The 16,545-nt window shown below is 52.3% G+C and overlaps 1 protein-coding gene across 2 annotated transcripts in view; it reads right to left on the bottom strand.

The window, feature by feature from the left end:
- Positions 1-16,545, bottom strand: part of CADM3 (cell adhesion molecule 3) — a 28,951-nt gene that overhangs the window by 5,532 nt on the left and 6,874 nt on the right. The window contains exons 1-5 of one of the 2 annotated variants that reach the window (XM_044266655.1): positions 6,073-6,208; positions 3,965-4,105; positions 3,314-3,466; positions 2,530-2,667; positions 2,035-2,205 (exon numbers count right to left, since the gene is read on the bottom strand). In XM_044266655.1, the coding sequence (XP_044122590.1) occupies positions 2,035-2,205; positions 2,530-2,667; positions 3,314-3,466; positions 3,965-4,105; positions 6,073-6,193 (724 nt within the window). In that variant the 5' untranslated portion in view covers positions 6,194-6,208. Of the gene's footprint in view, positions 1-2,034; positions 2,206-2,529; positions 2,668-3,313; positions 3,467-3,964; positions 4,106-6,072; positions 6,209-16,545 lie in introns of those variants that run through there. The other variant, XM_044266656.1, reaches the window with a different exon arrangement.

The raw sequence follows: 16,545 nt of genomic DNA, 5'->3' as shown, positions 1-16,545 counted from the left end.
CCTGTCTTAGGAGTGGGCGGGGCTGGGGACACAGACCTCCAGCCCCAATGTCTCACGAGCAAATTCCATGGTTACTACTCAGTGTGCACGGGATTTGCATTGCAACCTCATAGAGGTAGGATTTCTCAAGCTCTGTCTGCGGTGGACACCGAAGGGGTGTCCTAACAGAGAGCCGAGAAAGGCCCCTGGTTCACCTGGGCCTGGCACAGAAGTGGGACTTCATGCACGTTTCTGATGGAGCCAGTGAACTTGACCTGGGTCGTTTCCTGAGCTCACAGTCTCCCCACCCTCTCTCCTCTGCTCCTAGGGAGCAGCCTGTGAGCGCCGAGTATCATTTTCAGGGGTCAGAGCAAAAGTGAAGGAAGAGTTTCCCAACAACAAGAGATGGGGGTCATATTTAGGCTGCAGAGATGTGCTCTGGGAAGAAAGGATGGCATCTGCCACGGGCACCAGAGGGCTGCTAGGAGGCTAGGGCCAGATGGTTGCTCAAATACAGCCAGAGGCTGGTTTAGAACAACAGATAAAGGCGCCGAGCTTCCCCTGCGGACAGAGCCAACCTTAACCACCTGCTTATGAACGTGTTTCTGTCAAATCAAACAGGACAAAGAGAATCAGGCCAGGTGAGAATATGGGGGCCCCACCCCCATCGAAGCCTCTAGTGCTTTGTCTGGAGTCTAGCGCTTGTTGACTGACTGCTGATCACCGCTGGGCCTCGAGAGCCAGCGCCAGAGGATCTAGTATGTGGCAGGGCAGTCTGTGGGGTTCGGACATGGGAGAGGGGACCAGGGCCTGAGGGAAGGACCCTAAGGCTGGGGGCCCCGCACGCATGACCAATCAGCAGAAAAACACCTTAGGGAGATTGAGAACTCTGAAGTCTGCTGAGTTCTTTCCTCGGGATCTTCCCCTTGACCCTCATGCTAATCAGTGAAGCATGCAGCGGCCCCTGGGAGAGGGCAAGCTTTGGTCAAAGAGGCAGAGCCAGTCAGCGGCGGTCCCACTCACAGGAATCCGGGCCGTCTGCGGCCAAATGGAAAGGGGCACCCCCGGAAACCTGCCTCGCGTCCAGCTTTCAGCAAGGGGTCTAATGATTTGAAAGGGCACCAGAGTCAGTCCTGGATCTCCCATAAAAGAGGTTAAGCAGTTGAGTTATTGGAGGATAATGACCAGCCTCTAGAGAAGTCAGGACAAGAAATGCATTGTTTTATGATTCTCTGTATTCTGTCTTTGCACTTTTTGTTTTTTCTTGGTTCCCGCACTCAGAAAATTTCCAGTTTCTCACGAGAGGGTGAAAGTTTCATGTCCATACTCAAGGCAGAGTCCACAGAGAAATGAGGACCCTTGGAAAGGCTTGGAGTAGGGACTGTGACGTGGTCATTGTAGGTCAGACACCCGAGAACCCTCGGGTTTTGGGGGCCGGGGCAGGCGATGAGGACCACAGGGAAGATCTGGGATCCTGAAATCGCAGTGTGTTGGTCTAGGAAGAAGCCTTAGTGATCACCAGGTTCATCTTCTCTTAGAGGAAAGAAAGAGTCCAGCTCACTGGATGAAGCCATTTCCTTAAGCTGGCACAGCCCCCAGCGGTGGGGGCCGGGGGAAAGGGAGACCAGCCCTGAGTCTTCCAGTTCCCGGCTTGCTACGGTCGCCGCCAGAGCTCACGATCTAGCGGGACATCCCTGGCCTAGCTCAGGACTTGGTAAACTTGCCCTGGGGCCAAATCCTGCCAGCTGTGTGTTTTTGTAAATAAAGCTTTATGGGAACACAGCCACACTAATGTGCTGACATACAGTTTATGGCTATTTTCCTGCAGCAACAGCAGAATTAAGTTGTTGAGACAGAGACCGTGTGACCCCCCCCAAAGCCTCAAATACTTGCTATTGGGCCCTCTCCCAAGAAGCTTGCCGCCCCTTAGCCTGGTGCCGTCACCCGTGGACTCATCGCTCATCTGCGTGAGGTGCTGCGTGTAGGCACGCGCACTCTCGTCCCCTGCCCCCACTTCATACCTGACCCTCCTTCACCCACAAGCCCACCACATACATAGAACTTCAATGCGCTGGGAAGTGGATCTGTCAGCTCCCTTTAGAGACTCATGGTTCACAGAGCACACGATGTCCGCCCCGTCGTCCTCCCGGGAAACCTGGAATGTCACTGAGCTGCTCACGGTGAAGGTTTTACCATTGGGGTCTTCCTGAACGCGGGTTGGTTCTCCTGGAGTACAGAACAGACACGTCCACGCGCATACACACGGACACAGAGTGAGCCCTAACATACAGACAGTGTGGGCCCACGGCAGGCATACAGATGGCGAGTCTCCGCTTAGACAGACTTAGAAAGTTGTGAAACGGTGATGTACACACAGGGAGAATGTGGGCCCTAACACACACACACACACACACACACACACACGTGTGCACAAAACACCTGTCCTCCTCCTCCTACACCATGCTGATGTGCACACACACAGACGTGTACCCCTCTCTTCCTCACCCATCCTACCCTCTCCCCCTGAGCCCCACAGCAGGGAGAGCTTACCGTGGAGCTCTTGGTCGCCCTTCCGCCAGGTGAGCTGGGCTGCAGGTTTGCTTCCAGAAGATTGACAGTTTAGGGTGGTTGTCTCCTTTTCCCGTAATGATGACTTGTAGCCAGTAATGATGGGCTTCTGTGGGATTCCTGCCATGGAGGGGGGACGGCCAAGATAGGAAGGAGAGGCACCATGAGGTGACCTCAGCTCTGCTTGCAGAGATGGCCTCTCAGGGACTCAGGATGCGTGAGTCCTACTTTGGGTTAGAATGGGTAGAAGACTAGAGAAAGCATCTTTTTCTCCCATCTCCTCCCTAAGAACCCACAGAGAAGATCTAGTACGTAGCCCAGCACCCCACAGCACCACTGGCTGGCTACAGAAAGGATGTGAAGCCCAGGAGAGCAAGGAAGGAAACTGAAACACAGGACCCGGCTGAGAGCACATAAGCAGCAGGAGGATACTTGGACCTTAGAATCAACACTGCAAAGACTTCTCGTGTTTCCCTCATACAGTCTTAGGAGGTACACAGAACAGATGTCAGCATCTTTTTTATCATCGTTTAGGAGATTCAGGCTCAGAGGGAGTAAGGGATCCTCCCAGAGCACACAGTAAGTAGAGCAGAAAGGATCAGAACCCAGTACTCTCTGCATTTTGTTCCATTGCAAAGGAAGCACAGACTGAAGTTTCCCCAAATGCTCAGAGACTCGCTGGGCCTCTGACTGCCTTGGGGGCTCACCGAGGAACTGTGTTTGCAAGGAGGCATGCTGCGGAGCCCCTGGGGTTAGGGAACCTCACCGAGCACAGTGACGAGAGACTTGGCCGTCCTCACGGGCATGGTGAAGATGGAGCAGGTGTACTCGCCCTCGTCCGCCAGGGCCACGTTGCTGATGCTGATGCTGAGCTCATGCGGAGTGGATCTAACCAGCTGGATCCGATTATCACGAAGGGCTGGGGACATTGGGAGAACGGGAAGCAGGGCTTTTACTGGCACTTTTCATGGTCATCTTCCAGTCCCAGGCCAGCGTCTTTGGAAGAAGGGCTCTAGCATGGTTTGGGGCGGGGGAAACTCCTCCTGAGTTTGAGCCCTCTTTACGTCCTCACATTCCTGAGCCACTGGGCAGGCACAGTCGCCTCAGGGATGCTCAGAAAAGTAGGCCTGAATCTCATGGGGGTGCCTTGTGAAGTACTTGGGGCAACACTCGACACCAGCTAAGTCTTGGGGCTGCTTTGAGGTGTCGCCCCCGGAGGATGGTGCACGGCTCAGGTCGGAGCTGTAAAACCATGGTTTCTCTGGAGCGTGCAGATGAGCCCCTGGCTTGTTGCCTCCTCAAACAGCACACCTTCCAGATGCCCAGCCTCCGCACCCCAGGCACATGCTGCCCTGGGCTCCTAGGACCCCCGCCCTAGCCCACAGCTCCCCTGGAGAGAGGAGACCCGCGGCAGTACCTCTCTTCTCTCCAAAGTAGAGAGTCTGCTGGGCAGGGTTGGACCACTGCAGAGACGAGTCCTCGTGGTCCTTCACTTGGCACTTGAGCACCACCGTCCCTCCAGCCACCACGGTCTCATCTGACGTCCAGGGCTGGCTGTCTGCAGGAGCGCAAGAGCGTCAGCATCCCGAGGCAGGCCGGCCCCTCCACCCGCTTCTAAGGCAAAGCGCGCCTCATCTAACCCAGACGGTCCAAGGCGCCCGCGTCTGCGTTCTCGTAAGGCACCGTGGGAGAAGGAGCAGAGGTGGTGGGGAAGGGGAGACGGACCTTATTTCCTCCTGCTCGCCACACACAGAAGAACAGTCCTTTGTTGAGTGTTTGCTGAGTGGAGGGGCACACAGGCGTCCCAATCTACACAGAGCACCGCACAAGCAACTCTCCTGAGAGGCGCTGCCGTTCACTTTGAAAGCACACACACGCACCTGTCAGTGTACGCTCGGCCTCCCTGCCTCTGCCTGCCTCTGCCAGCAAGGACGGGAGAGGCACTAGAGACAAGTAATCCCCAAACTAAAAGTGAGGAGAAGGCCAAGCCAGCCTTGGGTCCCACGTTCATTTACATAAGAGGGAGCTGATAAAACTGTGGAATAAGGAACCAAAACGATTCAAAAAAAAAAAGAAGAAGAAGAAGAAAGAAAAGCTGAAACATTCTGGCACAGACTTTACTTCCTCCCACAGTAACTTCCCTTCATCATCAGCTGACACTCTCTTGGTACCAGGACAACGGTCCTCTGAACACACCAACCCAAGTCACCCCCCTCCTGTTATTTTAAAGGATTCAAGTTTTCCCTGCCTTGCGAAGGAAATACTTTCTCACCCCTCTCTTCTTAAGCAAATTAAACAAACAAACAGAGGACAGGTAAGGTATCCTAGGGAGGGGCCTCTAGTTGGCCTGGCCGGGAGCCCTCCCCCTCGACATTGTTCCGTGTTCCCCACAGCATGGCTTCTGCTCCCCATGCTCAGCCCCTCGTCTCTGGGACTGACTTTCTGCGACCTGAGAGCAGCGGCCTCCGCAGGACTAAAATCCACAACACCCTCCGGCTGGTTCCGAAGCGTCTTCACCATCCCTCCGGTGGGGCTAAGCTAGCGCAGCGGCTTTATTCTCTCAATCGGAAGCCAAGAAACTTACTTCCTGCATTCCCTAATTGAGTAATTTTAAACAGTCCCCATTCTCCCCCTGGCACTGACCTTACCCCTGCCCTCTCTGTTATTCCTTTCCTCCTTGGTCACCAGAGCTCCGTTTCCAAGAAATACATAATGGATGCTCCTAGCACAGAAGGGGCCCCAAGGAGAGAAGGCGGCATGTGTTGGGCTTGATAAGAAGCACGGGTGCTTCGGGGTGTCCGTCTCCACGTGGGAGCACAAAGTCTGGCCGCTGGTTTTGGTGTTTAGAATAATTACAGAACTGAGGGGGAACTTAGGGATCATGGAATCCAATTCCCTCATTTTACAGATGTAGACAATGAGGCCATGGACATGAATGATGGCCTACAATCGTTCTGCTAACCAGGGACTCCCGTGGGGACCGCGCCCCTGTTCTTCGACTCTCAATGCAGTGGCCTTTTCATGGGACTGTTCCTCAAGTAACTGCCTGGCTTGAAAATTCAAATGATGACTTCAAGATTAGTGAGCCAGAGACGGAGCTGGCTGAGTAAACCGGGACGTGATTTATCCCTGAAGCATCTGAATGAAAGTTTTGGGAAACCTGTCATTTACCGCTCACCCTATACCAAGTTTTGACAAACGATCCCCTTATCTGTGGGTCCCTTGGAAGAATTCTACCTTGATTGTGTCTTCCAGAACGTCTTTATTCTGAGTAATACCCTCCTCCTGGAGTCATTTTACTTTGGGGGAAAGAGGTGGAGGGGATAGAGAGGGCTCTACACTGGAGTAGGGAAGAGGCGTGGGTGCGAGAGAAGTCAGTGGTGTGGAACGAAGGACTAAGATGTCGGATGGAGCTGCGTGGTCACGAGGGGGTGATACACAGGGCAGAGGCAACATGAGTGGGAGATGGTGTGAGGATGGTGGAGGGGACCGAGGGACATTGAGATGAGGGGCCTGGATTCTCACCTTGACTGGCCAGCATGTCAGGGCTGCTCCAGACTGTGGAGCGGACGGCCTCGCCGAGTGGAGCCAGAGTTCCCAGCTCCAAATCCTGCTCCTGCCTGTAGCCTGGGGAGAGAATCTCCATCAAGGATGAGCCCTACCTATTTGCTGCTATGGTCTGGGACACTTGGGTGGTTGGGGGCGGGGAGAGGGCAGGCCCTTAGTGAAAAGGTTTGCCAGGATCCCTAAGAGAAGTGGGTGTCTCACAACCAGGAGAGATTTAAGGAGAGTCCCGAAGAAGGAAGTGAGCTCTTCCTCCGAAGGCGGGATAAAAGGAGAATGCTAAGCTTTACCAGTCAGTCGCACAACGTCAGAGCCAGAAGAGACCTTAAAGGTCCTCTGGTCCGGTCCTCACACTTTACAAATGAGGACAATGGAGCCTACAGAGGTTAAAAGTCACTTTGGTGAAGGTCATCCCAGTAAAGGAAAGATAAAGGAAGATTTTTCATTCCTTATCCAGGATCCTTTCAGCTACACCATATTATCTACTAAAATAACAACAGAGCTAACAATTAGATTACTCTTAGTTAACTCTTAACCCTTCTCGTAGACCTGTGGAATAAACGCGCTGGTTCCCGTTTTGCAGCGTGGAAACAGGCTGCAGTGACTTGCCCAAGGTCATACAAACGGAAGAGCGAAGACTGGAAATGCAAGCCTGATCCCAAGTGCAGAGCTCCGCTGCTTTCCAGCTGAGGCCGCTACGACTGCGGGCAGGCCCGGGAGCCCCCGCGGCCACCTGCTAGGTCGCAGCTGGGACCCTCGCCCGCGCCCGGGCCACTGCCCGCTTTTTCCCCCTGGCTCCGCTCTTTGCCCGCCACAGCCAACCCCGGGGCCTGAGTCACCGCTAGTCTTCCCCGGCGGCCCCTGCACCCGCTGCACACACGCCGCAGGCGCCCAGGGCCCGACTCCCCGGCTCCACCTGAAGGCGCGGGGGACAAAGAAAGCCGCCCCGCGAGTCGGCCAAGTCTCCCGCCGCAGGCCCGGAACCAGCCAATCACGGGCGCAAGGCTCGGTGACGTCATCGGCTGCCGAGCAGAGTCCGGAGCCACCGCGCGTCCCGGGCCGGGAGTCGCGGGAACTTGGCGGGCCGACCGGCGGGCGCGCGGGAAACGGACAGGCCAGCGCTGCCCCCGCGGTGCTAGGCAGGTCGGGGATGCGGGCCAGGGGTGCGAGACCAGACCGAGAAGTGGGCCTCAAGATAGGGAGCGGGACGAGGGGGGCATTGCGGAATTCGAATGAAGGGGAGAAGGGGCAGGTGGGGGGGGAGGAGCAGGGGAAGGAAGGGGAGAGGCGGAGAAAGAGGGCTAGAGCCTGCGAGCGCGCCTCCGAGGGTCAGCGGCCTCCACGGGCCCCGACACACACCCTCCAGGAGACCCAAGAAAACATCTCCAAGAGGAGAAGCACCAATGCCCAAATGGGGAGGACGGTAGAGACAGCGGAGCACCTGCACCCCGCGGAGAGAAGCAGGCGGCAAAGTGTTGGTGAAGGGAGGCAAGAAGGCTGAGGCTGCCCGGAGAGGTGGCCCGGGGTGGGGGGGGGGCTTTCAGACCCTGCAGTGCCCCCCACCCCACCCCAGCCCGCGCCGGGCCCTTGCCCGCTGCCTTCCCAGGACTTCAAGGCTGGAGGCAACCTGATGCCGGTGAGTGTTTCATCTTCTTCTCCAGGTTGTGTATTTGTGGGTGCTTGGACCGAGGGGGCGGAAAGGCAGGTTGGGGTGCTAGAGGGACAGGGAGAAGCCAGAGAAGAGTGGGTGCTCAGGTGCCCACCCCCAGTCCTGGTGCTGTGTGCAGTGGGCACAGAACAGGCCTTTGCTCAGGTGAGCGGAGGGAATAGCCCTCTGAAACTTTGGCACAGGACTTTTCAGTTTGCAGGGCGGATCTTCAGCCACCGGGTCCCTGGCTGACAACACGACCTTGAGAGACGGGCAGCCAAACAATCGCTTTTTAGAGATGAGTTTAAGAGAGGTCCCGTGGCTTACCTAGAGGCACACAAACAGCCCAGCTCTCAAGAACCCGCTCTCTCTCTCTCTCCCGGGGGCTCTCAAAGCTTTTTCAGCGGCTCCTTTTGCTTCCGTGCGGCATTCCTGCCCATTGTGCTGCTGTCCACTTGTTTGCTGATCAGTTTCCCCATCTAAACTCTGAGCTGGTGAAGAGCAGAGGCCTGACCTTATTCAGCTTCGTAGCTTCAGCTCTTAGGGCAGATCGGGTTCCTGGTGCATTAAGTTGGCTCTGGTCATTCACTCAGACACACCTGGTGCTGTGCTGGCTGTGCTCCCGGTCAGACAGCGGATGGATCTGCCCAACGGCAGCGCAGATTTCCTCTCCACTCTCCTGCTCCTTCTCTCCTCTGTGCTTTTTGCTGCCTTCCCTTGGTGTTCCCCCCTGTTTCTATTTCTTCCGTCTCTCCCCTCCTCCCGGCTTTTGCTTTCGTTGGCATTTTCTCCTCCTCTGTAGGATGAATATGGGACATGGGAAGGTAGGCCATTCAAACCACACTGAATGGTGCAGATGAGGGAACCGATAATTAAAACGGATACTCTCCAATAAATGGCCTATATTGTCTGTAGATTTCCAGGGAACTCAGTCTGGTTTGTAGCGTTTTAAGAAGCCGGTGAACATATTAACTGTGTGTGTGTATTTTTTTTTCCCTGCTGCAGTGTTATTTCTCCCTCTAGTTCTGAAAACTACTTATGATCTCATGTCTTCTCTTGAGAACTGTCTGTTAACATGCCTGATAGTTTCCTCACTGTTCTTATAACATTGTGCACCTGTAATGATAAATTCAGAATGGCCCCCAGCAGTGGACAAGAGATTATAATGCTATTAACAGAAACATGGATAAGTAGCAGAAATTATGACCGGGGTTGCAAAGACCTTGTGATTTTGGGTTCAGATCATGCTGTTCATTTATGACATCAGCGTAGATTCCTTCTGTGCACTCCAACTGCAAGAAAGCTCAGGAGCCCTCTGAAAGGGTGGCATCGGACACTTCTGCAGTGGACACAGTTGACCTTCTGCTCAGGCAGGGACACCGGAGGGCAGTGCAGTCTGGACCACAGAGTCCCTTGTGTGTGTGTGTCGTGGGGGGTGGGGTGGGGGTAGAAATCATAGGGAAATCATAGGGAAAAGCAGTGAAGAGATTGTATTCAAATGGGCCTTATGGTCTTTCTGCTTCTGAGCCTTCACTGAACCCCATGGTCTGCACATAATACCCAGATATGTTGGGCTGGCCTTCGAGATCCTGGGCAGTCTGATGCCATTGTGATTTCCAGCTTTGTATTTCCTTTATCCTACCGATATCCCAGACATGATGCCAGTCTGAGTTTTCTATAAACTCTTGGCTTTCCTGCCTACATTCCCTCTCCTACCATAACCCTGCTGATAATGCCCTCCACCCATCTTCATACATCTAAGCCCCACCAGTGCTTAAAGCCTACCCTCTGTGGCACTGCTTCCGAGAAGTCTTCCTTAATTGTCCCAGATGGAACTAGCTTCTGGTTTCTCTGAGTTGCAACACTTGATCTACTTTCCTTAAGCTGTGCATTGCTCTGTGTGGTACAGGAAGTTTGGCTTCCCTCCTAACTATAAAGATTCCACAGGTGGGGTTGATATCTGATTCATCTCCGTATCCAGCATTGACTCTAATGCAGCACACTGCACAAGGGAGGGGCATAATAAATACATATTTAATAAATGAATCCAAGATGCTGAGCATCTTCTGTTGTGAGAACTAGGCTCAGCCTGTGCCATTTGAGAGGGACCAGCAAACCAAACAGGAGGAGGAAACAATAGGACAAAAGAGAGGGTAGACCATCCTGAGGCTGAAGCTCTAGGAGCTACAACAGGGTGGGAATCAATATTTATTGATCACCTTGTGTGCGTCAAAGCCCAAGTTAGGTGCTCTATAATCATTATCCAGAACAGGTATTATCATGCGCACGTTAAGGATGAGTTGGTGAGGACTCAGAAAAGTTAAATAATTCATCCACGTGACGTAGCCAGTAAATGTTGGGATGGGACAGTCGTCAAACTTAGACCCCTCTGACCTCAGAGCCCAGACTTCATGCACATCTCTGCTGCACTGTCTCCCTGTGTGTGTGTGTGTGTGTGTAGGGGGGAGAACAGGGGTTCTAGGGGTCAAGATTCCTTCCTGCATTGTTGGCTGGGGTGACTATGAAACAACATTCACAGGCTTGTCTGTAAAATGATCAATGTGACAATGTAGCAAGTTGGGAATAGGGGCTTGTGTGGTGATGGGATGGCTTACACCCGCCGAATTTCCTTGTTAATTGGATTTCTTCATGTGGCTTCATCTATACCTCTGGGGGATACTTCATTTACCCCCAAGAGCTTTACAATGGGGGACTTTTCTGTTAACCAAGCAGCAGATGCGTGTAGTTAAAACCAACAGAATCCTCTCACGTTTTCATGGGACTCCAGTGTCTGGGCTGAAAACCAAAAGAGTGTCTTGTTTGCCTTCAGTTGCCTTGGGGGTTTCTTAATTCCTGGTTTATTTACCCGTGGGTTCTAGTATCTTTAGGACTCCAGGCATTTTAAAGGACAAAGTAGCCTTTTCCCCCACCCATGTCCTTCTGATGCATTGTTCACATTAAGAGTAGCAGAGGTGGGAACTGGGGACTGAGCAGCATGTCCTTGGAGCTCAGTGCTACCTCTGACTCAGGTTTTCACTCATAACACTTGTCCTCACAAAGCGTAAGCGCTCAATAAATATTTATTGAATAAATAAATGAGCGACACCAATGAATGGCAATGTAGGATGTCTCCTGTCTGAGGGATGCTAGGAGGGAAGCCTAAGAGAATGTGCCAGTATGAGCCCCGATGGCTCTGTTCTTGTCTTCCCTGCCCACTCTGTTCTGGGAATCTATGGTGCGTTGCCCTAAGGCCCGTGAACAGGGTCACAGGTGGGGTGGGGGGACAGGGACGAAGCGCTCCCAGGTCACCACTGCCGGCCTTGCAGACACCTGGGTCCGGAGCTTCGCTTTCCTGACTAGAGAAAACCAGCTCCCTGAGTAGGAGTTGATGATGATGGTGATGGTGATGGGGATGTGATGAGTCAGCATTTCTAACTCCATGGTTAAAAATATTCTTCATCCCAGCCTACTTGTTATTCCTCACGACTACCATGACAGGTGGGTGGAGGAGTGTTATCTCCAAGGGAAAAACACACTGGGGGCTGTGGCCCAGAATACTGAAGGGACCCACTTTTAGGTTCATTTACCCACACCCTTTGCGAGGCATCCCGGCCAGGGGATCTCTCTCGGGTTCCTCCCTGACCTGAGCTACTCGTGAATCCTTGTGTACGTGTGGATCACGCCCAGAAGACAATGGGTCTGGCAAAATCAGATTTAGAACTCAGCCCCTGGACCTTTGCTGTGTGCCCAGAGCCTCACGTTTAACAGTGAATGTCCGATTCTGTGTCTGGAGGAAGGTGGGCCAGTCCTGTGCGGGTCCTGATTTAGATGCTAACTCTGAGATCTGGTGGGAGTCCCTTTGACCCGAGAGACTTTAGAGCACAGCACCCTGATTGAAAAAGAATTTGTTTCATACTTTTACACTTCCTCGTGTGCTGCCGGGAATTACGCTACTTCTGCTGATGTTACTGTGGTGGTTCTTGTCTAGGGCACTGAGGGCCTGAGTGTTGAAAAACTCTTACTTCCACCTTCTGTCCCTTTCGAACTCTGCCCTCCCCCGAGCTCTCAATCCGTCTTTCTTTCTCTCTGTACTATCGTACAGTCAGACAAAAGCTGGGGTCATGAGAGGTGGGAGTTTTGTCAATTTGGGATTTTCTGTCTTTCCAGGTATGTTTCCTGCTCTCTCTGTGGCTCCACTGGGATCGGCCTCTGTCCCCGCCCAGGCTGCAGGATCGCCTAAAGGGTGACCTGGCTGAGCTCAGGGATGCTCCAGCTCATGGTTCCTGTGGGACTTTCGAGCTCAGTCACGCCCCAGCAGCCTGCTTCTGTCACCTCGGCCTCCCCTCCACCCTCTCTGTGGCAGGGCCACTGAGACCCCATTGCTTGTTTCCTCCCTCTGTTCTTTCTGTTGCCGTCTGGCTTTTCCTCCTGGAGTCTTGTTTACCTCCTTTCCCTCTGGCTCCCAGCAGCCTCTTGGGCCCAGAAGGCACAACTCTCTCAGCCTTGCTGTACTGTCCCAGGAGGCATGCAGGATATAAGTGAAAATAGATGGTAAACAGAGTGAGAAAGAGAACCTTCACTAGAAGAAGTGCCTGTTATGCTGATTTACCCCGTGGCCTGCTGAAGCGTGGCCAAGAGGTTCAGATCTGCAAAGCCAGGGATCCTACACTAGTAGATAGTCCAAGAGATTTAGGTTTGGAAGGGGCTGGTCCAGACTCCAACAGGTTTATTACTGAACGTTGGCAGATGCCTTTTGGTTCCATCCTAAGCAGGTCATTGAAAATGAAAGGCTTTTGTTCCTGGGCTTGGAATGGTGTGTGGCTAAGCTTTTCCAGGCTGAATGAGGAGGAGGGAAACTTTGGGTTCGTTGGCTAGCTCGCCTGTGGTGGGTGTGAGGGTGGGGTTAAGAAGAAAAGCTTATCTGTGTGTTAACCCTCTTTCCACTAAAAAAAAGAGAACCAAACAAAAAAACAAAAAACCAAAAAACTCCCCCAAACCCCCAAAGCAAACTTCATTATTCCAAATGTTTTGTCTTATCCAAATGTTAGAAAAAAGTACCAAACTATAATATGTCATGAATAAACACATTTTGTATATTTCCTAAAACTCCTCTGGTCATTTTCTACTGACCCCTAATGGCCAGAGGTAGTTAATCCTAAAATCTTTTTGATTCTCTCACAGAGAGGATGGAATCGATGTCTTTTCTGACCCCCTCTTAGCAAACAGTAATTCCTTTCTTCCTTCTGTTATGCCTAATCCTCCCCAAAACATTTTCTCCTCTATCATTCTTAGAAGCATAGACTTTGAGAGGTGACGCAAACCCAAAGTAACATCTAGTGCAAATCTCATTTTAAAGAAGAAAAACCAGGGCTCAGAGAGGTTGAGGCCCTTGGTCAAGGTCACACAGGCAGTCGGTGGAACCCATGGTTAGAAGCCCGTCCCCAGTGGTTACTGTCATTTGGTTGCAGTCCTGTGGGCCAAGGGATTCAGAGGCGAAGTTACCAGCTGGTGTGATTTTACTTTCTGTGCCATCTACCCTTTCTGCTCCCTCCCCCTGGATGGTAGCAGGTCCCCCACCCTGGACCTCAAAGCAGGGAAGTCTCCTAAACGCCAGGCAGGTTAGAGGTGGGATGAGACGAGGTGTGAGCTGCAGCCGTGAGGAATGGCACCTTCACAGACTCAGGGCCTTACTGGCTGCTTCCACGTCTCCCCAGAGAGGACACCAAGGGGCGGAAGGCACTTCCCTGCCCTTAGCTGTGAAAAGGCTGACTGAGGACAGGCTGTGTGCGCACACACGTGCGCTGGCCTCTGGCGGTGGAGAGTGGCAGGATGCAGGGCTGGCCGTGAGGAGGGAGACAGCTACGAGAGAGGAAAAAGCAGAGGAGCATGTCCTATTCTTGAGCTCAGGAGAGAGAAAAATCTGGAGGCAGAAGTGGGCTTGTGGTAGGCTGAGGGGGCCCCTCAGAGACTTAGTTAAGATTCCGAGGAGCAAAGACTGGGAAGTGGGTGGCGGAGAAGGAGGTGGGGACAGCTGTTGCTTTGATTTGCTATTGAGTCAGTGTTCTCGGTGCATTAGCACTGGGAGGGAGCCCCGGGCTGGCCCCCAACAGAAACAAGCCCCTCTGTAGCCAGTACTGTCTTGTAGCAAGAATTGCATTTGGGAAGCAGAGAGGAAGGGATCTGATCCCCAAAGAGCCCCTCCCCAGGCTGAGGTCTTTCCTCGCAGGACCGGGCTATGTCCTGGGGACAAGCATCTAGTGTTGCGGACTAAGAGGCTGGGAGGGGATGAGGCAGAACAAAGAGGACGCCTCGGGAGGAGCTGCTGGGAGAGCGGCCCGGGTCTGTGCAGGGGGCTGTCTCACCCGTTGTTGCTCAGGTAAGCCTGCAAGGCTGGGCATGACATCACTCCCTTGAGAGTAGCTCTGAGCCATTTTGGGAGCGTCCATTTACCCCACCTCCTCATTCCCCTCCTACACACGCTTACGCACGCAGAAATCAGGACAGGTGGGACCCGGGGTCTGCAGGCTGATGCGGGAGTCAGGAAGCCGGGCTTTGTCTGAACTCTGAGATGTCCCCCTGAACCAGCGGCAGGCACTTCATGCCCCTCCCCTAAATTTACCTTTCTGCTTTCACACGTGTGGCATAGAACTAGGGAAAAATCTCCCGTCTTGGAACATACATGGGAAAGGACACCTAACAGAGGCAGGGGGGAGTACACGAAAGCGGAATTCCACCAGATTCCTGGACAGAATGTTTGCTGAAAAGGAGTGACTGGGGATGGGTAAGGTAGCCGGGGGCACGGGCGAGAGGGAAAGAGCGGGTTCCCTGAGGGACCCTGTCTGGGCTGCGGAGCCTCAGGCTGCTTGGGCGCACGGACGGCCTCCCTCCTCAGCAGGCTCTCGTACTCTCCTTGGCGCTGAAGTCCTACTTTAGATACCTCAGCCCACTGGCTTGGTGTGGGGGATAACAATGCTGGGAAGAGTTTCGCTTGTTTGAAGTCAAGCAGTTCATCTCTGCTGCTTCTGGTTTTACTGTTTCCCTCCTGCGTCACGAGAGTCAGGTGTGGCCGGGGGGTTCAGGGCAGCCTCGAGGAGAATTCCATGAAGACGGATATGTTCAGCTGTGCACACCCACACTGCTCCAGGCCCCCTCCCTCAGTCCTAACAGATTCATCTCTTCCTTTCACTTTTTTCACGTAAAAAAAATGTGTTTTCCTGAGGGTGGCACATTGTCCAATTAGCCTGACTTGGTCTTTCCGGGGGCAGCTGAGACTTTCTGTGAAACAGACATATTCTTCCATGCTACAGACTTCATGGTCCCCACAACAGGGCCTCACAGATCTCCTGTTCTTTTCTTAAACCTTCATGGAGTTCCTTCTCTGAGGAGGGTATATACTCAGTTTTTGTTCTCCATGATGTACATATATTCCAACCGAGTTATCCTCTTTCTCTCATTCAACATGTGTCCCTCAACACACATCACACGCTAGAGTTTTCACTATGTATATCTCTGTTTTTATTTTTTTCTGAAACAAACACAGCTTTTTTTTTATGACCCAGATACAGAGCCCTTTTCTGCAGCCCATTATTAGTCAGAGCCCCTTACTTCCAGAAAACCATATGGCTTAAACTCAGAGATTCTCCCCAAAGCAGAATTTAGGCTCTCTCTTCTGCTCAAGCTCCCCAGGAGAGGGACAGAATCCTCTCTCCTCCCAAGGGCTGAGGCTCAGGCCATCTGTCACTGACACTGGACTCCAGGGCTTGGAAACCAGAAGAGGGTTGGCATGAAGCAGTAATTGAGGATAAATGAGAATATGTGAGGCCCACAGGCTTAGTAGTGGTGGTTTTTATATTTGATTGAGATGATAGAATAGAGATCAGAGGAGAAAACACATAATATGTGCTTGGAGAGACTTCAGCCTTAGGAATTAGAGTAAGAGTTAGTAAGAATGAATACAATTGTCCTACTGTCATTTTTGCATTTGCTGAGGGACAACTGGTTAGGAGCAGATGGCAAAATTGGCCCCTTGTTTCATAATAAGGAAAGAACTTGGCTCTAGGCTCTTCGGAGGTTGACCTAAGCCATGCTAAGTCTCAAGTTACTTGTCATCAGTGTAATTATGAGAGTCTTGCTGGGTTTCTAAGAAGTACCAGGTATTTTAGTCAGACACTCTAGAAACCAGTTCACTCTCTGAAGCTTTTTATCATGAGGCTTTGGCTGGAATTCTAGAATCAGGATTGGAAGCAAAGAATCGGGGCAACAGAAGAAGACAAATAAGTGTAGGAAGCCAGGATTTGCATATTCACAATGAAATCTGGTATTGGAAGTACTGGTTCCCCACTCTGCCTAGCTAATATCTGGGATTATATGAAGGAAGTGCAGAGCTAAATAGTGGTTAGCTTAGAAATGAATGGCCGAGAGAGCAGCCTTCATTTCTTGTTCCTTTTTTCCCTTAGGGCAAGGTGATGCATCTGACCTTCCTGACCCTGAACTGGAAGTAAATGAACCAAAGGTGCTTATAATTAGCAATCAATACACAATTAGTGCAGGTCTAGCTAGGGTAAGGAAAAATAAATCCTTAGAGAAGACTACATTTAAGTTCTTTTTGTTGTTTAGCTTTCTTATCATTCTCCTGGAGATCTCTAGGAGACAGGGAGAGAGAGGTTTAAGGAATCCCAGAGGGAGGAACTCAGCGCAGAAGAATGATACACATTTTGAAAAAAAAAAATATTGGAAGCTCTGCATTAGAATCCTTTCTGAAACATGTCCGCTGCCCATGAGGACAG

This window comes from Neovison vison, chromosome 10 (assembly GCF_020171115.1).
Source record: "Neovison vison isolate M4711 chromosome 10, ASM_NN_V1, whole genome shotgun sequence".
NCBI classification, from domain to species: domain Eukaryota; kingdom Metazoa; phylum Chordata; class Mammalia; order Carnivora; family Mustelidae; genus Neogale; species Neogale vison.
This window is presented reverse-complemented; position numbering and strand designations above follow the sequence as displayed.